The sequence below is a fragment of the Bos mutus genome, chromosome 28, assembly GCF_027580195.1.
Source record: "Bos mutus isolate GX-2022 chromosome 28, NWIPB_WYAK_1.1, whole genome shotgun sequence".
Lineage (NCBI taxonomy): Eukaryota > Metazoa > Chordata > Mammalia > Artiodactyla > Bovidae > Bos > Bos mutus.
The window spans coordinates 27989921-28017169 of record NC_091644.1 but is presented as its reverse complement, the minus strand read 5'-3'; the positions used below and the strand labels follow the sequence as shown (position 1 = coordinate 28017169).

Sequence of the window (27249 nt, the reverse complement as noted above, 5' to 3'; positions counted from 1 at the left end):
AATGGAGTAAAATAATTCCAATATATAATTTACTTCTAAATGCCTCAGAGTTTCAGGAAGTGTTAATAAAGCCCTGACTTCCTGTATCTTAAACCAAAGATTAAGTCTGATCATTGCTTTCCTGGGTCTTAGTAAAACAAATTTTGAAAGTTATAATGGACTTCTTGGAAAGGGAATGACATATAGGCATATTTACAAAATTCCTTTCTTTGATTTCCAACTTAAATTAAGAAAGGTTAGGCCTAAACAGAAAACTATAATGCCACTGAACAACTGTTATACAGTACTATTTAGACTGTACTCAAAGGATAGTTGAGAAAGGATACCGAGAGCCAGACTTAAACTCTCTAGTTTATGAAGACAGAACAGAGTTGCAGGTGACATATGATAGAAAATCTAAAGATTCACACTTTCTTATTGTTAGCTTTGAAAAGCCAGAAAATACTCAGCATAGGTTCTGGTCTTCTTCTGGTAAGCAAAATTGGCAATAGATGGGAAACAGCTTCTCCAAGCTACAGGCAGTTATCTCTGATGTGTGCTTTTAACCAAAGGTGGCGCTGCTGCTGCTGCAAAGTCACTTCAGTCGTGTCCGACTCTGTGCAACCCCATAGACGGCAGCCCACCAGGCTCCCCCGTCCGTGGGATTCTCCAGGCAAGAACACTGGAGTGGGTTGCCATTTCCTTCTCCAGCGCATGAAAGTGAAAAGTGAAAGTGAAGTTGCTCAGTTGTGTCCGACTTTTAGGGACCCCATGGACTGCAGCCCACCAGGCTTCTCCGTCCATGGGATTTTCCAGGCAGGAGTACTGGAGTGGGCTGCCATATCTTGAGGTAAACTTTAAGCTGTAGGGTATGAGATCCTTCCTTTCATGTTTTTCTCTACATTTTTTTTTAACTCCTGAACTGGAGGATGCTTCTCTGTGTTGGGAGTTTATCCTGTTTTGTGATTTGGTCCCTAGCCCGTCAGGCTCCTCTGTCCATGGGATTTTCCAGGCAAGAATACTGGAGTGGGTTGCCATTTCCTTCTCCATTTTAAAAGGTGGATCTATAATTAACAGTAACATTTAAAAAATCAGAAAGAAGGAACAGGAGGAGGAGGGAGGGAGGGAGGGAGGAGAGCTAGATAAGAAAAAGGAAAGGGACGAGCAAGGGGAAAAGGAGTGAAAAAAAAAACAACCAAATAGACCTACTAAAGATAGATGAAGATTTACCCTAAAAAGTTTAAACTATGATGCTTTCTATTTCTTTCCCCCGCCCAGTCCCCCCAATTTAGGACACATGTCATTTAAAGATATAAAACAGAATAAAATAAAAAGGAAAATGATATTCTAAAGAGAGAAAAATAACACTGAAAAACTGCAAAATATTTAGAAATGGTGAAGAGTAGAAATTACACTAGAAAAACCAAACCATGACAAAAAACCAAGCTTTAGAAAATCACACAAGAAATGTGAGGGAAAGGACATAGAGAGGAGAATTACAAGAGATCCAGTAGAGGTCCAATGTACAATAGGACTGCTGTATCTGAATAAAACAGCAGAATGAAAGGAATTTTTTTTAAGTATTTAAAGATAGACTGAAGTAACATTTCTGCAGTGAAGGAAGACAGGAAGTTAGTCCAAAACCATTTGGCATAGACCAAACATGCTCATGGATGTTTTAGATAGGGTCACATTTCAAAGACGTTTAGGAATGGACCAAATTTCTTATGGCTATTTTGGACAGAACTAAAATGTCCTGCAAGGTGAAGAGCAAAAGGTGTCAGTGTCCTAGATGGAAAATATAAAGAATGACAAACCTCAAGACATCTCCATGTGAAGTTACTGAACTTCATGGTTAAAGCATTCCAGCAATAAAAATAAGCCACTGATAAAGGAAGAGGTAGAAACAAACATCAACTTAATTCTCCTTAGCAGTTTTAGATGTGAAGGAATAAGAAATAACATCAATGAAGTTTAGGAGAAGAGATTTGACTTGGAATATCAGGCAAAGGAAGCCAATAATAACTGAAGATTTGTCATTTAGTATATCTTATATAGCCATATGTCATTTGTATTAGAATTGCATTTAATAAAAGGTATTTACTGTGGGGGGGGGTGGAGAGATTTGACTGTAGAATTACATACTCAAATTAGTATTCAGATGTCAAGACAATATGAAATAAGCACAAACAGACAACATTTGAAGAAGCATATGTCCCAGGTTTACAAGTACCATTTTTGAAAAATATATTTCTCAGTACCAGCTAATACAGATAATCATCCAAATAAAAACTATAGAAATGGCAGAGTCATTGGATGAGCGATGACTGATGAGTACTTCACTTAGTTGAGCATAAAATTAAGGTCAAATTACTAATGAAGTATAAAACAATGTAATTATAATTCTTAAAAGGAAAACTACTTTTCATTGAGTTTCAGAAATAGTGATAAAAGATTCAGTGAACACTACAGTATCAGAATTCTGGGCATGAAACAGACAACATTTCAAAAAACTTGAAGATCATTTCTATATATCATCTGTGTGTTTATATTGGGATGAGAATCCCTGCAGCCTGGTGAGCACCACATACAGTCAACAGGTGCTGCTGCTGCTGCTGCTGCAAAGTCGCTTCAGTCGTGTCCAACTCTGTGTGATCCCATAGAAGGCAGCCCACCAGGCTCCTCTGTCCCTGGGATTCTCCAGGCAAGAATACTGGAGTGGGTTGCCATTTCCTTCTCCAACACATGCATGCATGCCAAGTCACTTCAGTCGTGTCTGACTCTGTGCAACCCCAATGGACAGTAGCCCACCAGATTCCTCTGTCCACAGAATTCTCTTGGCAAGAGTACTGGAGTGAGTTGCCATATCCTCCTGCAACAGTCAACAGCAGGGAAGACATTATTGATACCTTTGACAGATTCTGTTACTACTGTTCACCCATTTCTGCCTCTACCTAAGAAGGCTTATACTTGCCCATTTCATTGAAGTTATACTTGGTCATGACTTACATGAGCCAATAAGATGTGAGCTGAAATGTCATGAAAGAGATGGGAAGAAGCTTTTAAAGCTAGTTTGTGCTTCTCTATCACCTGAATCCCAGAATGGACATCAGGAAGCAGCATCACAACCAATAACTAATATTAATTAATCCATATAGTTGTAAGTCACTCAGGTTTAAGGAGTAAGTTTTATACAGCAGCAAACTCAACCTTTTGTCACTAGCCCTAAGGCTGAAGAGGAAAGATCCAAGGGCTCAAGGTGTAACTAGAAGTAACAAATGAAATCTGGAAAGGCGAGCCACAAAGTTGGAACTGAAGTCATAAAGAAGCACAGTGTAGTCCAGAACCATAACCAAGTAATAGGGAATGGGGCAATAAATACCCTGATTTCTCTTTCCTCCTTGCCCTGTCTCTATGTCCTACTTGTGGCTCTCTTTGGCCAAATCCAGCTGGAAGCTGAGGATTAAGGAATGATGCATTCTATAGGATTCATTGTCACAATTTGAGTATCCCATAGTCATTCTGAGATGAAGTTTGGGTGCAAAATCTTTACTAGGGAATCTTCCGAACCTGAGGATCAAACCTGTGTCTCCTGCATGACCAGTGGTTCTTTACCACTGAGCCACCAGGGAATCAGATCAGATCAGATCAGTCGCTCAGTGGTGTCCGACTCTTTGCGACCCCATGAACTGCAGCACGCCAGGCTTCCCTGTCCATCACCAACTCTCGGAGTTCACTCAGACTCATGTCTATCAAGTCAGTGATGCCATCCAGCCATCTCATCCTCTGTCATCCCCTTCTCCTCCTGCCCGCAATCCCTCCCAGCATCAGAGTCTTTTCCAATGAGTCAACTCTTCGCATGAGGTGGCCAAAGTACTGGAGTTTCAGCTTTAGCATCATTCCTTCCAAAGAAATCCCAGGGCTGATCTCCTTCAGAATGGACTGGTTGGATCTCCTTGCAGTCCAAGGGAATAATTCTAGCCAAAGATTAATTCTATGCCAAAATTGTTAGGAAAATAACAATCTCAATACTCATTGCCAAATAAATGGATACAAACAAAGTTATACACAGGATCTTAAAGTTGTTTTATTTTTTTATTTTTTATTTTTTAAGTTGTTTTAATATGAAACAGTTAAAAAATTAAAAAGAGTAACAAAACATTCTACTCAAGGGTTTAAGAAATAAAAGTAATCACAGAACAAACAGAAGAAAATTATTAAGATAAAGGCAAAAAATAATTTGCAAAAGAAAAGCAATAGAATTAATAATTACTCTTTAAAAAGAATTTTCTTTTTTACTAGGTAAAATACTAGGTAGCCTAAATTTTAAAAACATAAAAGAAAAGCACCAATAGAAATGTAAACAGGAAATAAAAAGCAGGAATAACCAGAGATCACTATAGAGTAATGTGGTTGAAAGGGAAGGAAAAATTATTAAAATAGACAAAAGATGATACTGAAAGCCTAAACCAACTAATAACTATAAGATAAAAACTGAAAACATAAAAGTCTTCAGAAGTGAAATATTTTTAACCTTCAGGTGACAGAGGTTGACATATTTAAGCTCTTCCAGGGAAACAGAAGAAATGTTGCTCGTACTTTTTATGAGGGCAAATAGTGATTCCAAATCTTGTCAAAAGTAATTTAAAAGAGAAAGCTACAACTCAGTTCACTTGTGAATATTGGTACAGGTGACCTAAGTAAAATTTGGTCAAGTAGAATTCAGTGATACTTGAGAACAACAACACACTGTGATCAAATTGAGTTATTACAGGAGTACAAGGCAGATCCGTTGACATGTCATCCCTGAATAGACAAGAAGAAAAACTTTGTTATCTTCTTGATAAATATTAAAAAAGCATTTGATACAACTTAATATTCACACATTATATCTTTTAACTCTTTATTTTGTATTGGGATATAGCCAATTAACAAACACTATTATGGTAGTTTCAGGTGAACTATGTAGTGCTGAAGAAGCTGAAGTTGAATGGTTCTATGAAGACCTATAAGACTTTTTAGAACTAACACCCCAAAAAGATGTCCTTTCATTATAGGGGATTGGAATGCAAAAGTGGAAAGTCAAGAAACACATGGAGTAACAGGCAAATTTGGCCTTGGAGTACAGAATGAAGCAGGGCAAAGGCTAATAGAGTTTTGCAAGAGAACGCACTAATCATAGCAAACACCCTCTTCCAACAACACAAGAGAAGACTCTACATATGGACATCACCATATGGCCAAATCCGAAGTTAGATTGTTTATATTCTTTGCAGGCAAAGATTGAGAAGCTCTATACAGTCAGCAAAAAAAAAAAAAAAAAAAGACTGGGAGCTGACTGGCTCAGATCGTGAACTCCCGATTGCTAAATTCAGACTTAAATTGAAGAAAGTAGGGAAAACCACTAGACCATTCAGGTATGACCTAAATAAAATCCTTATAATTATACAGTGGATGTGAGAAATAGATTTAAGACACTAGATCTGATAGAGTACCTGATGATCTATGGATGGAGGTTTGTGACATTATACAGGAGACAGGAAGCAAAACCATCGGCATGAAAAAGAAATGTCAGAAAGCAAAATGGCTGTCTGAGGAGGCCTTACAAATAGCTGTGAAAAGAAGAGAAGCGAAAAGCAAAGGAGAAAAGGAAAGATACACCCATCTGAATGCAGAGTTCCAAAGAATAGCAAAGAGAGATAAGAAAGCCTTCTTCAGTGAGCAATGCAAAGAAATAGAGGAAAACAATAGAATGGGAAAGGCTAGATATCTCTTCAAGAAAATTAGAGATACCAAGGGAACATTTCATGCAAAGATGGGCTCAATAAAGGACAGAAATGGAATGGACCTAAGAGAAGCAGGAGATATTAAGAAGAGGTGGCAAGAAAACACAGAAGAACTGTACAAAAAAGATCTTCATGACCCAGATAATCACGATGGTGTGATCACTCACCTAGAGCCAGACATCCTGGAACGTGAAGTCAAGTGGGCCTTAGCAAGCATCGCTATGAACAAAGCTAGTGGAGGTGATGGAATTCCAGTAGAGCTATTTCAAATCCTAAAAGATGATGCTGTGAAAGTGCTCACTCAATATGCCAACAAATTTGGAAAACTCAGCAGTGGCCACAGGACTGGAAAAGGTCAGTTTTCATTCCAATCCCAAAGAAAGGTAATGCCAAAGAATGCTCAAACTACCACACAATTGCACTCATCTCACGCGCTAGCAAAGTAATGCTCAAAATTCTCCAAGCCAGGCTTCAGCAATACATGAACCCTGAACTTCCAGATGTTCAAGCTGGTTTTAGAAAAGGCAGAGGAACCACATCAAATTGCCAACATCTGCTGGATCATCTGGAGAAGGCAATGGCACCCCACTCCAGTACTCTTGCCTGGAAAATCCCATGGATGGAGGAGCCTGGTAGGCTGCAGTCCATGGGGTCGGTAAGAGTTGGAGGCGACTGAGCGACTTCACTTTCACTTTTCACTTTCATGCATTGGAGAAGGAAATGGCAACCCATTCCAGTGTTCTTGCCTGGAGAATCCCAGGGACAGAGGAGCCTGGTGGCCATCTATGGGGTCGCACAGAGTCGGACACGACTGAAGCGACTTAGCAGCAGCAGCAGCAGCAGCTGGATCATCGAAAAAGTAAGAGAGTTCCAGAAAAACATCTATCTCTGCTTTATTGACTGTGCCAAATCCTTTGTGTGGATCACATTAAACTACGGAAAATTCTGAAAGAGGAATACCAGACCACCTTACCTACCTCTTAAGAAATCTGTATGCAGGTCAGAAAGCAACAGTTAGAACTGGACATGGAACAACAGACTGGTTCCAAATAGGAAAAGGAGTACGTCAAGGCTGTATATTGTCACCCTGCTTATTTAACTTCTATGCAGAGTACATCACGAGAAAGGCTGGGCTGGATGAAGCACAAGCTGGAATCAAGATTGTCAGGAGAAATATCAATAACGTCAGATATGCAGATGACACTACCCTTATGGCAGAAAGTGAAGAAGAACTAAAGAACCTCTTGATGCAAGTGAAAGAGGAGAGTGAAAAGTTGGCTTAAAGCTCAACATTCAGAAAACGAAGATCATGGTATCCAGTCTCCTCACTTTATGGCAAATAGATGGGGAAACAGTGGAAACATTGGCTGACTTTACTTCTTTGGGCTCCAAAATCACTTCAGATGGTGACTGCAGCCATGAAATTAAAAGACGCTTACTCCTTGGAAGGAAAGTTATGACCAGTCTAGACAGCATATTAAAAAGCAGAGACATTACTTTGCCAACAGAAGTCCGTCTCATCAAGGCTATGGTTTTTCCAGCAGTCATGTATGGATGTGAGAGTTGAACTATAATGAAAGCTGAGCACCGAAGAATTGATGCTTTTCAACTGTGGTTTTGGAGCAGACTCTTGAGAGTCCCTTGGACTACAAGGAGATCCAGCCAGTCCATCCTAAAGATCAGCCCTGAATATTCATTGGAAGGACTGATGTTGAAGCTGAAACTCCAGTATTTTGGCCACTTGATGCACAGAGCTGACTCATCTGAAAAGACTCTGATGCTGGGAAAGATGGAGGGCGGGAGGAGGAGGGGACTATAGAGGATGAGATGGTTTGATCGCATCACTGACTCAATGGACGTGAGTTTGAGTAACTCCGGGAGTTGGTGGTGGACAGGGAGGCTTGGTGTGCTGTGGTCCATGGGGTCTCGAATTTGACACGACTGAGCAACTGAACTGAACTGAACTGAACTGAACTGATGTGGGAACTCATCCATACATACAACTGTATCCATTCTTCCTCAAATTCCCCTGCCCTCCAGGCTGCCTCATAATATTGAGCAGAATTCCCTGTGCTACACAATAGCTCCATTTTAAATATAGCAGCCTCATATTATTGATAGGACCTCTTATTAGAATAGGAGTAGAATAATACTTAGTGTTTCCAAATCAGACATTTCCCAAACTAATTACAAGAATTCCCATTAAAAATAGTGATAAAATGAGGGTTCCTAGGGAGGATAAATTAGGAGTTTAATATTAAAATATACACACTAATATATATAAAATAAATATAATAAGTAACAAGAATTTTGCTGTATAGCACAGGGAATTATAATCACTATCCTGTAATAAAACATACAATGGAAAAGAATCTAAAAATAATATATATATGAATCACTTTGCTATATACCCAAAACTAATACAACACTGTAAGTCAACTATTTCCAATTTTTTTTAATTTAGTGATTTATTTTTCATTTTATGACTTAGTTCAGTTCAATCGTGCCAGGCTTCCCTGTACATTACCAACTCCTGGAGCTTGCTTAAACTAACGTCCATTGAGTCAGTCACACCATCCAACCATCTTTATGACTTAAAGCCACTCCAGTAAAAGAATGAAATAAGTATATTATTCTGCTCAGGCCTCCATGACAAAATTCCATAGACTGGATGGCTTAAACAATAGAAATTTATTTTCTCTTTGTTCTTGGAGAAGACCAAGATCACAGCGCCAGAATGGTCAATTTCTGTTAAGAATTCTCTTCCTGGCCTTTGCCGTGTTTCCTGACATGGCAGAGAAAGAGAGGTTGTGCTCTGGTGTCCCTTTTTATACGGACACTAATGCTATAGGAAAAGGGAAACCTTTATGACCTCATTTAACCTTAATTTCTTACTTCAAACTTGGTCACATTGGGGTTTAGACCTTCAACATATGAATTAGTGGGGAGGAGGAGGGCATCATTTAATTCAAGAAGAATCAATATTAGAAAGCAGAAGGAAAAGCATGATTGGCTTTAAATTGTATAACTATTTACCTGAAAAATCCAAGAGAATCAACTGAAAACAAGAAAAATAACATTCTGTAGGCAACAAGTAAAAATTAAAGTATGAAAGTCAAGAGCATTTTTATGTTTAAACAATATAGTTGGAAAATATATTGGAATAAAAACTCCAATCACAAAAATAAGACCAAGTTTTCAATAGCCATGAAAAAATCAAAACAATATGATGAAACCAAATGAATAAACTGTAATTTACTGAAGAATATAAAAGAAGGCTTGAACAAAAAAATGAAGCATATTTTCTTCTTTCATAGAAGTACTTAATACTTCTGTATGAAAATTCACTCTTAATGTTTAAATCCAATGCAATGCCACTCAAAACCCTATTAAAATTTGTGGCTGGGATACTCTTACTCTTATGATGAGGTATATAGACTAACAAGGGAGAATATAACAAAATTATTCTTCCAGCTGGAAGAATGAAAATGCCATGTTAATGAAGAGAAACTTATCCTACCAGATACAATGATGCAGGATCTGAAAAAAACCAGCAGGTCAAGTAGCACAACCAAGAGTTTAGAAAGAGCTGTGAGCATATCTAAGATTTTAATATATGATAAAGATGGCATTCAAATGAATTACTGAAATATGGAAAATTACTCATCACCATCTTATGTCTTTCATCCAAGAAAATGCCAGATAAAGGAAATATATTAAGTTAAAAAATAAAACCATACTAGATCTGGATGAAAATATGAGCAAACTCATTTCTAATTTATTTATAATTTCCGATGAGAGAGTTTCTGAGCATGTCTCCTAAGATATAAAGGAAAATATTGATGATTATAAAACCCCAAATTACGTTTTAACAGAAAGGTAACACACAGAATCAAGTTTGAAAATTTCTTAAACAGAAATGTTATTTTTAACAAATGTTAAACAAAGGATTAACATTCGTAGCATCACATAAACCATCCCAATAGTAAATTAAATGACACAAACAGCATTTTATAAAAGAGGGGACAAATGGCCACTAAATATAGGAAAAAGATATTCAGGCCCACTAATAATGAAAGAAATACTGACAAGTTAATATGATACCATCCTGTCTTTATTGGATTGGCAACACTGAGAGTTAGCCTATCTGGGTATGAGAAACTACACTCCTTATGGAAATTCAAATTTCTTCTCTGCTAGTCTGCAATTTGTTAAAATGTATCAAAAATTTTAGAATGCATACCCTTTGACCTGGAAAGTCTGATTCTATGGCTTTATCTCAAGAAGGTAATTCAGTGTGCACAGATATATCTATGAGGATTCTCCTCCTAGTGTTGCTTTTATAATCATGAAAACTGGAAAACAATGTCCCTGAATAAGAAATTGATTAAGCACATACTAGTACATCCATCCAAATTAAGATCACATACCCGTTAAATATGAGCTCTTGAATTTTCACATAAGATTGACAAAGACTATAAAATATCTATATCATATCATCCTAGTTCTTACAGTAAATATATTATACATATATAATATTAAATGTAGTAATATAAAAGATGGGCTTAGTGGCTGGTGGCTCAGTGGTAAAGAATCTGCCTGCCAATGCAGGAGACACGGGTTTGACCCGTGGGTTAGGAAGATCCCCTGAAGAAGGAAATAGCTACCCACTCCAGTATTCTTGCCTGGGATAGCCCATGGGTAGAGGAGGCTGGCGGACCATAGTCCATGGGGTCTCAAAAGAGTCAGATGTGATTTAGGGACTAAACAACAATATAAAAGGTACAGCTTTATTTTTATGTGCATATTTGATTACATAGAAAAAATACCTGGAAAAATATTTAAATATTAATAATATATGGAATTCTGGTGACAGTTTTTTCATATATTTTTACTATTTCATATTGCTTGATCCATTTTAAGATGATGCTGTTTATTCTTATGGTCAAAAAATAGTAAAATCATTTTCACTGGTGGGAAACTGATATAACAGGGGACAGCATGGAATTCTTTAGGCAAAAATACTAGCATGGGTAGAATTCCCTTCTCTAGGGCATCTGCCCAACCCAGGGACTGAACTCAAGTCTTCTGCACTGCAGGCAGATTCTTTACTATCTGAGCCACCAGGGAAGCTCCGCAAACAGGGAACATGTTATTTATAACATTTAGAAAATACTATTTTTCATGAAATCGTATAGGATTGCCCAGAATTGGATAACTTCCTTTGAAATCCCATATAACATTATGCTACTTGTATAAATTAAAATTATAAAAGATAAAATAAGATTTATAAGTTATTACTTTCTGTTATAAACTCAATGAAATGAGGACATTTACTTAACTGACTTTCCTACAGATCTTAACATAGAGAAATATGCAAGAAACATTTATTCAGTTGAACCAGTTGGACTTCAAATATTTTTAAATATCATATTTTTACCTATACTAATAAAACTGGAATTTCCAAAGACCCTAAATTTACAAATCACCCTAGTGTCAAAAACCAAATTCTACATGCTGAGTGAAACAAAGCAGGCGGATGAGTTTATTGCAAGGTTTTCAGCTTACCAGCCAGGGAACTCAAGGCCACAGGAACAATGAGTTCCCAGTTGCTCACAGACTAAGGAATTTTTATGGGAAGAATGCAGAAGTTGTTTGGCTTTTTCAGCTGGTTTGTTGCCTGGTGGTCTTCTTTCTTTTTTGGATCAGGGTAACTGAGTTAGGACGGAGAAGGCAATGGCACCCCACTCCAGTACTTTTGCCTGGAAAATCCCATGGATGGAGGAGCCTGGTGGGCTGCAGTCCATGGGGTCGAGAAGAGTCGGACATGACTGAGCGACTTCACTTTCACTTTTCACTTTCATGCATTGGAGACGGAAATGGCAACCCACTCCAGTGTTCTTGCCTGGAGAATCCCAGGGACGGGGGAGCCTGGTGGGCTACCATCTATGGGGTCGCACAGAGTCGGACATGACTGAAGCGACTTAGCAGCAGCAGCAGCAGCAACTGAGTTAGGAAACAAGAAAATCCTGAGATGGCATGAAAAGACTTGGTATTTGGGGTCTGGCTAGTGTCCTCTGCTGATTTCTAAGAAGAAAGAGCTGTGAGGTTAGGTTAAGATTCATTTTTGCTCCTGTGTCTTAACTGATGCCACTTTGTCCTTGACATAAGTGACTCCATTTGGTTTGGTTCCACACTAATTACAAAAGGAAAGACTTATAAACTGACCATTGTATAAATCTCAAGAATAATTTTTACAATAGTTAAAATTTTCTTTGGCGTTCTCAGAATATTAAAGAAAGAGATTTAAAGCTGTTTAAAGTTAGTTAAAATGCATCTAAAAGACCTCTAGAGTGCAAAGAGTGTACAATCAAACCCCTTATACACAGCATTTCTCTCCAGAAAAAAAAAAAAAAAAAACAACTAGAAATGTCTGTTTTTATCCATAACTCTTTTCAAACAGCACAAGCTCAGTTTGTTGGTTTTGTTTTTTTTTTTAAAGAATTTTTAATATATCTTGGATGGGAAAAAAAGCAGAAATGTTTTCCCGATAATTGTCTGTAATTCTGTTCCTTTTCTGTATTTTCTCTAATGTATATCTATTATGATCAAGAACATTTTCTAATTTTGTAAATGATCAGCATGACTCAATAAAAAATCAACCAAAATAATTTTGAACACCTAACTGGTAATATTTTTAAATTTTCCTTGAGCTGGAACAATTAGATGTTTGAATTACTTACTCTGAATGCTAATGTATGAATACTTTTCTCCTGTTCCACATTCATCTCTCTATATATAAACTATTTAAATCACAGTATAATTATGGAATATGTTAGTAGAAGGAAGGCAGTGTTTTATCAATGCTGAAAGCATCATTTACATTAGCATCTGTTACAGAATTGGCTTGAAATTTTATTTCTAGAGCCTTAAAATCTGTGGGTCACACACATTGTGTTTCTAGACTCTAATGTCATATGACTAAAACCATTTTTCAACCTTCCTTTATTTCAACATGCTTTTGAATGCATCTGAAGATATGGGTATTATGTTTTCCTGGTTTCTTTAGATCCTTTCATCTCTGTAAGTCTTCTAACATGTTGGTAGCTTTTCTTTCTATTTTTGTTTTCTTTTAAACATACAAAGTTAGCTCTTACTCATGTTTATATACAAGGCCTTTAACACTTTTGACATATCAATTCTCAGATGTTTGGTAATAAAAATGTCTTTCTTGAAATATGGAAGTACAAGATAGATCTGCAAGTGTTGCAATTGGCCTGTCAGTATTTACAAACCAACACCTAATGTCACCAGGGGATTGCAGATTTCTGGACAAAGACATACCAGTAGGGAGCTAGTCTCATAAGTAAATTTATTAGATATCACCTTTTAGATATCAATTACAAAGAAAGAATAATCTATAATATTTCTATGGATTTTATAGAATATAAGGGACTATAACTATTAGTTTCTTCTATATGCTTATATTGGAGAAGGCAATGGCAACCCACTCCAGTGTTCTTGCCTGGAGAATCCCAGGGACGGGGGAGCCTGGTGGGCTGCCATCTATGGGGTCGCACAGAGTCAGACACGACTGAAGCGACTTAGCAGCAGCAGCAGCAGCAGCATATGCTTATATAGCTAACCTGTTTGTTTCAATTAGTATACAATAGACTCCAAAAGATTACTTTATAATTTGGATTTTCATAAGTTTTTGACAAAGCTAAGTTTATACCAGCACAACCCAGCAGGGCACTGGAGAGCTACTGTGTTTCTCTCCAAGTTCATGTTTTAGTTGTGTGGAGGACTGTGATGCCAGAGCCAAGATTCTTTATTTCCTCCTTCCTTCTTCATCTACTTCCCATCCTCCTCCTTAGGTCCTAGCTGGGGGCAGTAGGAGAAAGAGAGGGCAGCATATATCTAGGGTTGAATTTTTGAATAACACAGCTTTGAAAATTGGTTATGTATGAGAAGAGACATAGAGAAAATAAGTAAGTGTATCAAGAACAATGGAGAGGAAGTTATACAAGTTATATAAGTAGTAAGGGGGAAGACTACATGGTTTTGGAGTTATCAGTTTGAACTAATGGGTTTTAAGATAGGTGGGTGGACAGATAGGTGGATAGGAAGGTAGGTAGATAAACACACAGAGAATAATATAGTGTGATGTAATGTAACTTTTTTCTAATTTTGTCTGCTAAGAGGACCCTTGGCAACAATGAGCACACTAAGCACCAGGCTCTTGGTTTCTAAATACTGTGGCACAATAAAAGAAACTAAGGCTCCATAAACATCTGACTTGGCTATAGGGAAGGAAAAAATTAGGTGGTTCTGGAATGTGTTATTGTTCTAGAAAGGAAAGAAGTATACAGAGAGCGATGGGGCCTTGTCCATTGAACACAGGCTCTAGTTTGAAGGATCACCTGCTGGCCAAACGGAACATCAGAATAAATCATGATAGTAATGAATGCTCTACTAGCTAATTTGAACACCAAAATAAACTATGATAGTATTGGACTCTATTTGTAAAATACATATCCGTGAAGCTTTACTGTTGTAAATTCATGAATTTTAAAAATAGATTTATGAGGGGAAATAGTACACATCAGTGGAATGACAACTTGTAAATCAAAAAGAATAATGAAATTAAACTATTACTATTTAATAATAACTTTAGATATAAATGATCAAAGAATGCTAAAACTGAAGGTGTACGTTTGATGAAGAACTGAATATTTACATTGTCTCAATGTATCTTTCAAAAAAATTGTTACTAATTGCTTATTAAGTACAACATGCTGAATAATTAACTTCAAAGAGTATTTAACCAATACCATCTCATCCAAGTAACAAACATTAATATTATAAGAAATTATGCAAATTAGCACTATTGTCTCCTGATAACTGTAATTAGAAGGATATAACATTACTTCTGGGGCATCTTGTCAAAAATGTATTAAATCATGAGGAACATCAGAAAAATATTCTAAAAAGTTACTGTTAGGCTTTTCAAAAAATCAAGTTTAAGAAAAGTAAAGATAGACTGAGGGACTCATCAGTCTATCTTGACAAGACTAAAGAAACAAATGCAAAACATACTGCTGGCTTGGATCCTGGACTTACAAATGACATTATTAGGATAATTGGCAAAACTCTACTAGAGTCTGGGGATTATATGGCAATATTAGATCAAAGTTAATTTAAATAGCTGTCCTGTGGTTGTATAGGCAAGTGCCATTTTTCTTTAAAGCATATTGAACTCTGATGAGAAATACAGCATTGGTCTGCAGCTTAATCCAGTAGTTCTATCAGTGGTACTACAGGAACTCTATTGATGATTTTTATAACTTATATGTAAATTAGAAGATATTTCAAAAAAAAAGTAAAACACAGATACAATTTTAATCAAACTTCTATGCATTATTTTTAAAATCCTAATGTCTAAATCATGGGAACACTGAAAATGTTGATATGGGTCATAGAGGAATCTGCTTTCACATGTTGTGACTCCCTCTTCTATTGGCTTTTGTTACATAATTCTGCCCACAGAGGCACAGTATGTCGTTTCATTCACTAAAGGATGAAACCATGTAAAATCAATAGTTATACATTGATCATTATCTCTCTCTCTTCCCTCTTGTATTATGGAGGTTTCTAGTACTCACCTAATGTCATATTTCACCTTCTGATTGTTTTTGTTTCAAAATAAAAACATCAATCACCCTCAAAAAACTGTTTTTTTCTTTGGGGGGGATCAAAGTTGGAAATCAAATAGATTTTGGCAGCAAAATTTTGATTAAGAAATGAAGCATCCTGATTAACCAAAATTTTGCTTTTTATTTTGGACATATTAATGTTGTGAAAAAATGTTTTGGTACCACTTCCTGACTTTGGTAAAAATGAAAAAGAAAGCAAGGAAGGATGAAAAGGAAGGAAAGAAGGGAGAGAGGAGAAAGTGAGAGAGAGAAGGGGGAAAGTCAGTAGAAATGTGGCCCGTCTCTAATACAGATCCTAGAGGTTAAATTTTTTTTAATTACTGGCATAAAGTCATTTGACTAAAACTGAAATAATCCCACACATATATGAACAACTGATCTTCAACAACAATGCTAAGAATATACAACTGGAAATGGATATTCACATGCAATTCACATGCAAACAAGTGAAATTGGACTCCTATCTCACACCATACACAAAATCAACTCAAAATGTATTAAAAACTAAATGTAATACCTGAAACTGTAAAGCTCTTAAAAGAAAACCTAGGGGAAATGACATGGGTCCTGGCAGTGACTTTTGACTATGATGCCAAAAGCACAAAGAAAGTGAAAGTCACGTCTGACTCTTTGCAACCCCATGCACTATACAGTCCATGGAATTCTCTAGGCCAGAATACTGCAGTGGATAACCATTCCCTTCTCCAGGGGATCTTCCCAACCCAGGAATCAAACCAGGGTCCTCCTGCATTGCAGGCAGATTCTTTATCAGTTGAGCTACTAGGGAAGCCCAAAAGCACAAACAAAAAAGCAAAAATAGATAAGTGGCACTAAATCAAATTAAAAAGCTTCTGCACGGCAAAGGAAACAAAACAGTGAGAAGAAAACTGTAGAATGGGAGGAAATATTTTCGTATCATATATCTGATAAAGGGTCGATTTACAATATAAGAAACTTCTATAAATAGGAAAAACCAAATAACCTGTTTTAAAAAGTGGGCAATGAACTTGAACAGATACTTCTCCAAAGCAGATATACAAATGGACAACAGATATGTGAAAGATGCTCAGTATCACTAATTATCAGAGAAATGCAAACCAAAACCACACTGAGCTATTACCACACACCTGTTCAGTAGAGTTCAGTCACTCAGTTGTGTCTGACTCTTTGCGACCCCATGAATCGCAGCACGCGAGGCCTCCCTGTCCATCAGCAACTCCCGGAGTTCACCCAAACTCGTGTCCATCGAGTCGGTGATGCCGCCATCCAGCCATCTCATCCTCTGTCGTCCGCTTCTCCTCCTGCCCCCAATTCCTCCCAGCATCAGGGTCTTTTCCAATGAGTCAACTCTTCGCATGAGGTGGCCAAAGTACTGGAGTTTCAGCTTTAGCATCAGTCCTTCCAATGAACACCCAGGACTGATCTCCTTTAGGATGGACTGGTTGGATCTCCTTGCAGTCCAAGGGACTCTTAAGAGTCTTCTCCAATACCACAGTTCAAAAGCATCAATTCTTCGGTGCTCAGCCTTCTTCACCATCCAACTCTCACATCCATACATGACCACAGGAAAAACCATAGCCTTGACTAGACGGACCTTTGTTGGCAAAGTAATGTCTCTGCTTTTGAATATTCTGTCTAGATTGGTCATAACTTTCCTTCCAAGGAGAAAGCGTCTTTTAATGTCATGGCTGCAGTCACCATCTGCAGTGATTTTAGAGCCCAAAAGAATAAAGTCTGACACTGTTTTCACTGTTTCCCCATCTAATTCCCAGGAAGTGATGGGGCCAGATGCCATGATCTTCGTTTTCTGAATGTTGAGCTTTAAGCCAACATTTTCACTCTGCTCTTTCAGTTTCATCAAGAGGCTTTTTAGTTCCTCTTCGCTTTCTGCCATAAGGGTGGTGTCATCTGCATATCTGAGGTTATTGATATTTCTCCTGGCAATCTTGATTCCAGCTTGTGCTTCTTCCAGCCCAGCGTTTCTCATGATGTACTCTGCATAGAAGTTAAATAAGCAGGGTGACAATATACAGCCTTGACATACTCCTTTTCCTATTTGGAACCAGTCTGTTATTCCATGTCCAGTTCTAACTGTTGCTTCCTGACCTGCATATAGGTTTCTCAAGAGGCAGGTCAGGTGGTCTGGTGTTCCCATCTCTTTCAGAATTTTCCACAGTTTATTGTGATCCACACAGTCAAAGGCTTTGGCATAGTCAATAAAGCAGAAATAGATGTTTTTCTGGAACTCTGTTGCTTTTTCGATGATCCAGCGGATGTTGGCAATTTGATCTCTGGTTCCTCAGCCTTTTCTAAAACCAGCTTGAACGTCTGGAATTTCATGGTTCACATATAGTTGAAGCCTGGCTTGGAGAATTTTGAGCATTACTTTGCTAGTACATGAAATGAGTGCAATTGTGCGGTCGTTTGAGCATTCTTTGGCATTGCCTTTTTTGGGATTGGAATGAAAACTGACCTTTTCCAGTTCTGTGGCCACTGCTGAGTTTTCCAAATTTGCTGGCATATTGAGAGCAGCACTTTCACAGCATCATCTTTCAGGATTTGAAATAGCTCAACTGGAATTCCATCACCTCCACTGGCTTTGTCCGTAGTGATGCTTCCTAAGGCCCACTTGACTTCACATTCCAGGATGTCTGGCTCTAGGTGAGTGATCACACCATCATGATTATCTGGGTTGTTAAGCCCTCTTCTGTACAGTTCTCCTGTGTATTCTTGCCACCTCTTCTTAATATCTCCTGCTTCTATTAGGTCCATGCCATTTCTGTCCTTTATCGAGCCCATCTTTGCATGAAATGTTCCCTTGGTATCTCTAATTTTCTTGAAGAGATCTCTAGTCTTTCCCATTCTGTTGTTTTCCTCTATTTCTTTGCATTGATCTCTGAGGAAGGCTTTTTTTATCTTTCCTTGCTATTCTTTGGAACTCTGCATTCAGAATCTTATATCTTTCCTTTCCTCCTTTGCTTTTCACTTCTCTTCTTTTCAGAGCTATTTGTAAGGCCTCCTCAACCATTTTGCTTTTTTGCATTTCTTTTCCATGGGGATGGGCTTAATCCCTGTCTCCTGTACAATGTCATGAACCTCCGTCCATGGTTCATCAGGCACTCTGTCTAACAGATCTAGTCCCTTAAATCTATTTCTCACTTCTACTGTATAAACATAAGGGATTTGACGTAGGTCATACCTGAATGGTCTAGTGGTTTTCCCTACTTTCTTCAATTTAAGTCTGAATTTGGCAATAAGGAGTTCATGATCTGAGTCACAGTAAGCTCCCAGTCTTGTTTTTGCTGACTGTATAGAGCTTCTCCATCTTTGGCTGCAAAGAACATAATCAATCTGAGTTCAGTGTTGACCATCTCGTGATGTCCATGTGTAGACTCTTCTTGTGTTGTTGGAAGAGGGTGTTTGCTATGACCAGTGCAAAAGTCCTGGTGCGTTCTCTTGGCAAACGTCTATTAGCCTTTGCCTTGCTTCATTCCGTATTCCAAGGCCAAATTTGCCTGTTACTCCAGGTGTTTCTTGACTTCCTACTTTTGCATTCCAGTCCCCTATAATGAAAAGGATATCTTTTTTGGGTGTTAGTTCTAAAAGGTCTTGTAGGTCTTCATAGAACCGTTCAACTTCAGCTTCTTCAGCTTTACTGGTTGCAGCATAGGCTTGGATTACCATGATATTGAATGGTTTGGCTTGGAAATGAACAGAGATCATTCTGTCGTTTTTGAGATTGCATCCAGGTACTGCATTTTGGACTCTTTTGTTGACCATGATGGCTACTCCATTTCTTCTAAAGGATTCCTGCCCACAGTAGTAGATATAATGGTCATCTGAGTTAAATTCACCCATTTCAGTCCATTTTAGTTCGCTGATTCCTAGAATATTGACATTGACTCTTGCCAACTCCTGTTTAACCACTTCCAATTTGCCTTGATTCATGGACCTGACATTCCAGGTTCCTATGCAATATTGCTCTTTACAGCATCGGACCTTGCTTCTATCACCAGTCACATCCACAGCTGGGTATTGTTTTTTCTTTGGCTCCATCCCTTCATTCTTTCAGGAGTTATTTCTCCATTGATCTCCAGTAGCATATTGGGCACCTACCAACCCAGGGAGTTCCTCTTTCAGTATCCTGTCATTTTGCCTTTTCATACTGTTAATGAGGTTCTCAGGGCAAGAATACTGAAGTGGTTTTCTATTCCTTTCTCCAGTGGGCCACATTCTGTCAGGCCTCCCCACCATGACCCACCCGTCCTGGATGGCCCCACACAGCATGGCTTAGTTTTATTGAGTTAGACAAGGCTATGGTCCATGTGATCAGATTGGCTAGTTTTCTGTGATTATGGTTTCAGTGTGTCTGCCCTCTGATGCCCTCTTGCAACATCTACCTTCTTACTTGGTTTTCTCTTACCTTGTACGTGGGGTATCTCTTCATGGCTGCTCCAGCAAAGCGCAGCTGCTGCTCCTTACCTTGGACAAGGGGTATCTCCTCACAGCCGCCCCTCCTGACCTTTTTGACCCCATGGACTGTAGCATACTGGGCTCCTCTGTCCATTGGATTTTCCAGGCAAGAATACTGGAGTGGGTTGCCATTTCCTTCTCCAGGAGATCTTCCCCACCCAGGGATCGAACCCAGGTCTTCCGCATTGTAGACAGATGCTTTACCATCCTAGCCACCAGGGAATGTGATTCACACCTGTTAGGAAGGTTATTAATAAAAAACAAGGTTTATTTATGTAAAGAAATTGAAACTTTTGTACAGTGTTGATGGGAATGTTAAATGGCACAGTCACCTTGGCAAATAATAAGGACATTCTTCAAAAAAATTAAAAATAGTACTATCATATGATCTAGCAATCCCATGTCTGATTATATAGCCAAAAGAGTTGAAATCAGGATTTCAGAGAGATACCTGCATTCCCATATTTCAGTTCAGTTCAGTCGCTCAGTCATGTCCGACTCTTTGCGACCCCATGAATCGTAGCAGGCCAGGCTTCCCTGTCCATCACCAACTCCCGGAGATCACTCAGACTCATGTCTATCAAGTCAGTGATGCCATCCAGCCATCTTATCCTCTGGCGTCCCCTTCTCCTCCTGCCCCCAATCCCTCCAGCATCAGAGTCTTTTCCAATGAGTCAACTCTTCGCATGAGGTGGCCAAAGTACTGGAGTTTCAGCTTCAGCATCATTCCTTCCAAAGAAATCCCAGGGCTGATTCCCATATTTACTGCAGCATTATTCGTAATAGGCAATGTATGGAAACCACCCAAATGTGCATCAACAAATGAATGGAGAAAGGAAATGTGGTACAGAAATATAATGGAATATTTTTCAGCCTTTAAAAAGGAAATCTTAACCATTTACAACAACACATGAATGGATCTGGAGGACATTGCATACTTGCATGCTAAATTACTTCAGTTGTGTCCAACTCTTTCTGACACTATGGACTGTAGCCAGCCAGGTTCCTCTGTTCATGGGATTCTCCAGGCAAGAATACTGAAGTGGGTTGCCATACCCTCCTCCAGGGGAATCTTCCTGACCCAGGGACTGAACCTGCATCTCTTATGTCTCCTGCATTGGCAGGTGGGTTCTTTACCACTAGTGCCACCTTATGCTACATGAATTAAGCCAGTCACAGGACAGGTATGGAGTGACTCCACTTACTTGGGGTATATAAAATAGTCAGATTCATGGAAAGAGAGGACAGAATGGTATTGCCAGGGGGTGAAGAGAAGAGTAGATAGGGAATTGTTCAATGGGTATAAAGTTTCAGGTATGCAGGATAAATAAGTTCTGGATACCTGCTATGCAGCATAGTGCCTATAGTTAGAAATACGGTATCGTGCACTTAAAACTTAAGAAGATCAAGCTCATGTTAAATGTTGCTATACCACACCAATAAATAAATAAAAGTAGCAAAGGAAACACAAGAAATCTTTTGGAGGTGATGGGTATGCTTATTACCTTGACTGTAGTGATGGTGTAACAAGTGTATGCATATGTCCAAATTCATCAAAATGTATACCTTCAGTTCAGTTCAGTTGCTCTGTCTTATCCTACTCTTTGTGACCCATGGACTGCAGCACATCAGGCCTCCCTGTCTATCACCAACTCCTGGAGTTTACCCAAACTCACATCCATTTAGTCCCTTATGCCATCCAACCATCTTATCCTCTGTCGACCCCTTCTCCTCCTGCCTTCAATCTTCCCCAGCATCAGGGTCTTTTCAAATGAGTCATCTCTTTGCATGAGGTGGCCAAAGTATCGGAGTTTTAGCTTCAACATCAGTCCTTCCAATGAACACTCAGGACTGAATCTCCTTTAGGATGGACTGGTTGGATTTCCTTGCTGTCCAAGGGACTCTCAAGAGTCTTCTCCAACACCACAGTTCAAAAGCATCAATTCTTCGGTGCTCAGCTTTCATTATACTGAACTCTCACATCCATACATGACTACTGGAAAAACCATAGCCTTGATGAGATGGAACTTTGTTGGCAAAGTAATGTCTCTGCTTTTTACTATGCTGTCTTGATTGGTCATAGCTTTCCTTCCAAGGAGTCTTTTAATTTCATGGCTACAATCACCATCTGCAGTGGTTTGGGAGCCCAGAAAAATAAAGACAGCCCTGTTTCCATTATTTCCCCATCTATTTGCCGTGGAGTGATGGGACCAGATACCATGATCTTAGTTTTCTGAATGTTGAGCTTTAAGCCAACTTTTTCACTCTCCTCTTTCACTTTCATCAAGAGGCTCTTTAGTTCTTCTTCACTCTCTGCCGTAAGTGTGGTGTCATCTGCATATCTGAGGTTATTGCTATTTCTTCAGCAATCTTCATTCCAGCTTGTGCTTCATTCAGCCCAGCATTTCTCATGATGTACTCTGCATATAAGCTAAATAAGCAGGATGACAATATACAGCCTTGACTTAGATACGTGCTATTTATATTGTAAGTAATTAGCCTCTAATTAAAATAAATAAATTTAAATTTTAATAATAAATAAATAAATAAAAGTATACCTAGTAATGCTGGAAAAAATTTTAAATGGAAGTTTCAAAAAAGCCAGTGTGTTCTGGTTAGCTAGATTCCAGATTCAAAAAGCAAAGGAAAACCTTGATCTTGTATGATTCTATTATTTAAGTATCTGACTATATAATTTGCCAATTTTACATAAGAGTAGTATATAAAAGTAATTTTTATTATGTGCAAGTAGAGTATCCAAGTCTTACTTTCTGATATTTTATTGCTTTTAAATCTACTGCTGAATTGTTTATTGGCTAGAGAATCTGTAAGTATGAGCTAAAAGAAAAGATATTTAAATTAAAACAGTCTGCCTTGAGTCCCCAGGGGAGTGATGAACTAGCATTTTAATTACCAACAAATTTAATTATTCAACCAGGTGTGAGCCATCAAAAGTTTAGCAAACCCTGTTTTAAGTAAGCGCTTTGCATTTGTATAAAATGATGATGCCATACATTTCTAATACAGAATGCAGATTCAGAAAGCTGTCAGGCTTGCAGTGTGGTTACATCATTTTGTCTCAACTTATATTTCCAGAATATTGCAGCTATCAATATTAGACCATAAAGTGGAACATGTTGCACCCAAAAGTTAAGGCCATTGTTATGGGGATTTTCACTGCAACATTCTACCAGCCTTTCCCTTCATTATTAGGATTTATCTAAATGCCATTTTTTGGAAGAACTATAATGAAATGAGTAATTTGCTTAATGGAAACAGATCTGTTATGTAAAGTTATAGAGCTATATCTGTAACCCCTGCTCTTACTGCTCTGTAAATTTAATGAAACTTTCTATTCAGTGGAGCTTTTGTGGACTTGTACAGCATTCTCTTAGTCCTCAGAATAAGGCAAGGGCCACAAAGACATTTCATAATTGCCAAGATTACAATTACTCTTACATAGATTTAACTCTAGTAAAATATCTAAATTTTTATCTGCTAGAGAAAAACTTGGAAATACACTAGTGAAATTGAAAGTTAGGGCCAGGGGCATTTTGAAAATCTTAATTTGAATCAAATCTCCATCATTATCATTGCAGTAAATGTTTTCAGATCCTTACTGGGATGAGGTGAACTAGTTTGGAGACACTTTGGTATTTATATTTTGAATCTGTTTCTACATTCACTAGGTAAGGTTGATTTACCTGTCCACTGTCTAGTTAGGTAGACATACCATTATAAGTAACATGTACCATTTGTTATACCAATTTTATATACAATTTACATATACTGTTTATAAATACATGCCACCAATAAGTAGTAAATGCATTTATCTTGTTTTATTTATTTATCTAGTTTTGATTGCATAGTCTGATAGTTCTAAAATATTCCTGTTGTTTCAATATTATATAACCCTATGTAGATTTTGCCTCATCCAGACCATGCACCTTACCACTTTTGCTGTATTTTGAGATAAAATTTTATGTTGAATGTATGGCACAAAAGAAAGATTAAATTACCCATACTTTTTTGTTTTTTTTTTTAACTAAGAAAATAAATTTGCCACATATAAAACCTACCTATCTTGAGTTTTGAAAACTAGAATTTTCTAATTCAGGAGAAGGACTCAGTATTTTAGATGTTTAATCAAGGGTCAGATAATGACTGAATGGGTTGCAATAGTTGCAGTTTATACCAGAGTCACACTATAGTGCCCTCCTGTGGAGGTTTGGTTAAAACTTTATTTTTATACCCATGAGGATGATTTTCAAAGTGACAAAATCATTACATTCAAACTACCAAAGTTTAACTTAACTTGGTCCTTTTTTTTTGTTTATAACTAGATGTTAAATTACTTTTAAATATAAAAGCATTCACAGTTCAAATTTGCAGTTCAAAGTATAAACTGAGGAATGTCAGCTTTTTATCTATATTTCTTTATTTTCTTAAGATATGTTTTTCCTTGATTTTTCCTTAAATGATCAAATAATAAAGAGGAAAGAGAATAATCAAGCCCTTAACTAGAAAGATACATTTTTCAGCTAAGACATTCTTAGATTTATGTCATGAAAAAGAGTTTTATTGTTATAAGCATGAAGACTATAATATTTTTAAATTACAACAGAAAAACTGATAATAAAAGTTTAGTCTAGAATGTACACTCATTTATATATACCAAACATTGTGCAAGAGCTGACTTTTTTTTAACCCTAGCTTTTTTTTTTTTTTCCAGTTTAAGATTTAAACTTTTTTCTGAGGATAAATCAATTATCATATATTAGGTATTTATTAATATTTCAAAAATGATTTGGCCTGTTTTTTCTTCCAGCTCTAAAATTTCGTTTAATTTCAGGAGTATAGTAATGTAATGTTTATTACCATATGTGGCATCACATGCGTGTGTGTGTGTGTGTGTATCCATTCCAAGACCTTTTTACTCTTGGTCCACGTTTGTAATCAAGTTCAATGTGTACAACATTCTCAGATCAGTGGATTTAGGTGTCCAGTAGTTGCTATTGTATTAGGATGGTGCAGAAGTAATTGCGGTTTTGCATTGTTGAAATTTGCTGTTTGATATTGGAATACATTCTTAAATAAGTGTGGTTATGTTATACATCATTTTAATGAACATATTTCACTTTATTTCAATGCTAATAACTTATTGCTGTTTATTTTATATTTATTTTAGACTAGGGAAATGATGTTAGACAAAAAGCAAATTCAAGGTATTTTCTTGTTCAAATTCAAAATGGGTCATAAAGCAGCAGAGACAATTTGCAACATCAACAACATATTTGGCCCAGGAACTGCTAACGAACATAAAGTAAATGAAGTTTTGCAAAGAAGATGAGAACCTTGAAGATGAGGAGTGCAGTGGGCGGCCATCAGAAGTTGACAGCAACCTATTGAGAGCAATCATCAAAGCTGATCCTCTTACACAAGAGGTTGCCAAAGAACTCCACGCTGACCTTTCTACCGTCGTTTGGCATTTGAAGCAAATTGGAAAGGTGAAAAAGCTTGATAAGAGGGAGCCTCAGGAGCTGACCTCAAAAAAAATCTTTGTTTTGAAGTGTCTTCTCTATTCTATGCAACAACAGTGAATCATTTCTTGATCGGATTGTGACGTGTGATAATAAGTGGATTTTATACGACAACCAGCAATGATCAACTCAGTGGATCGACCAAGAAGAAGCTCCAAAGCACTTCCCAAAGCCAAACTTGCACCAAAAAAAGGTCATGGTCACTGTTTGGTGGTCTGTTGCCCATCTGATCCATGACAGTGTTCAGAATCCTGGCAAGACCATTACATCTGAGAAATATGTTCAGCAAACCAATGAGATGCACCAAAAACTGCAGTGCCTGCAGCCGGCATTGGTCAACAAAATGGGCCCAGTTCTCCACAACAGTGCCCGACCGCCCATCACACAACCAGCACTTCAAAGGTTGAACGAATTGGGCTATGAAGTTTTGCCTCATCCGCCATATTCACCTGACCTCTTGCCAACAGACTACTACTTCTTCAAGCATTACAGCTTTCTGTAGGGAAAATACTTCCACAACCAGCAGGAGGTAGAAAATGCTTCACAAGAGTCATCACATCCCAAAGCATGAATTTGTATGCTACAGAAATAAACTTATTTCTCACTGGCAAAAATGTGTTGATTGTAATGGTTCCTATTTTGATTAATAAAGATGTGTTTAAACCTAGTTATAATGATTTAAAATTCACGATCCAAAACCACAATTACTCTTTCACCAATAATATTTAGTCTTTTGCTCCAGTGGCCCACTGCTTTATTACTCAACCTTTTCCATTTGCTGATACTAAGGATGTCTGCTAACTACTCAAAACACACCTTACTTTTTTAATGGAAAATTAAACAGATGTTAAGAAACACTGGAACCTAATTAAGAGTTTCCTGAAGAAGTAGGAGGGAAAAAATAAAACACTAAAGAGAGTTGAGACAAAAGCCAGAAAGCTATCTGCAACATTTTAGGTCAACAACAAATACAATGGATTTTTGCCTCCTTACTTAAGTCTCTTTAAATCTGTCTCCTGCAAATGGAAAGGGAAACACACTGGTTTTTCAAAGTTTAAACGTCTGAAATCACAGACTGTTAGACAACTGGCAGCATTCATAACTAGAGAAATAAGTGGAGCTCTTTCTAAAGCAATAGCCGTGCTCAAAGAGATTATGAGTAAGCTCATCCAAATTAGAAGTGTTGAACAAGGTCTTAAAATAAAAACAAAAATAAGATGAAATAATGTGGACCAGAGTGGAGGATGGCATTAGCTCCTTTTAGTAAAACTAGTTTCATTAGTGAGACCAGGTGAGATTTGTGAGAATTTCTCACAAATTAGTGAGAACCAATAGCCAATGAAAGTTTGCTGCTTGTTTGTGGCTTGCTGAAAGTTAAGGAAAATACAAATAGGTGACCAAGTCAGATAAATGAAGGATAAAAGGAATATTTATAACAACTCTGAATCCATCTTCCCTTCTCTTAGTCTGAAATAATGTGGTTCAGATATCCCACCAAGGAAACCCTATCCAGACATTGCTTAGGGTTCTCACTAATTGGTTCTCTAATTTCTCATTAGTGAGAACCATAGTTGAGAAATTCAACCTAACCTAAAAGTAATCTTAAATTTTTAGATGAAGCATGTTAGTACTGAGCATTCTTCTGTGTTCTAAAGAAAATCCAAGAAAAGAATGAGATTTTCCAAGTCTGGAAATATAGAGTTCCACTGATGAGCAACGGTGAAATCGAAGGTATCGTTATACAACCGTGAAGTC

The 27249-nt window shown here is 37.6% G+C and overlaps 1 protein-coding gene across 4 annotated transcripts in view; it reads left to right on the top strand.

The window, feature by feature from the left end:
* CABCOCO1 (ciliary associated calcium binding coiled-coil 1) overlaps nt 1-27249 on the top strand; it is a 168468-nt gene that overhangs the window by 106378 nt on the left and 34841 nt on the right. Inside the window, exon 6 of one of the 4 annotated variants that reach the window (XM_070364531.1) lies at nt 25143-26102. The exons of the other annotated variants lie outside the window; for them this stretch is intronic. Within the exon in view, the coding sequence (XP_070220632.1) occupies nt 25143-25304 (162 nt within the window). The 3' untranslated portion in view covers nt 25305-26102. Of the gene's footprint in view, nt 1-25142; nt 26103-27249 lie in introns of those variants that run through there. 4 annotated transcript variants of the gene reach the window in all.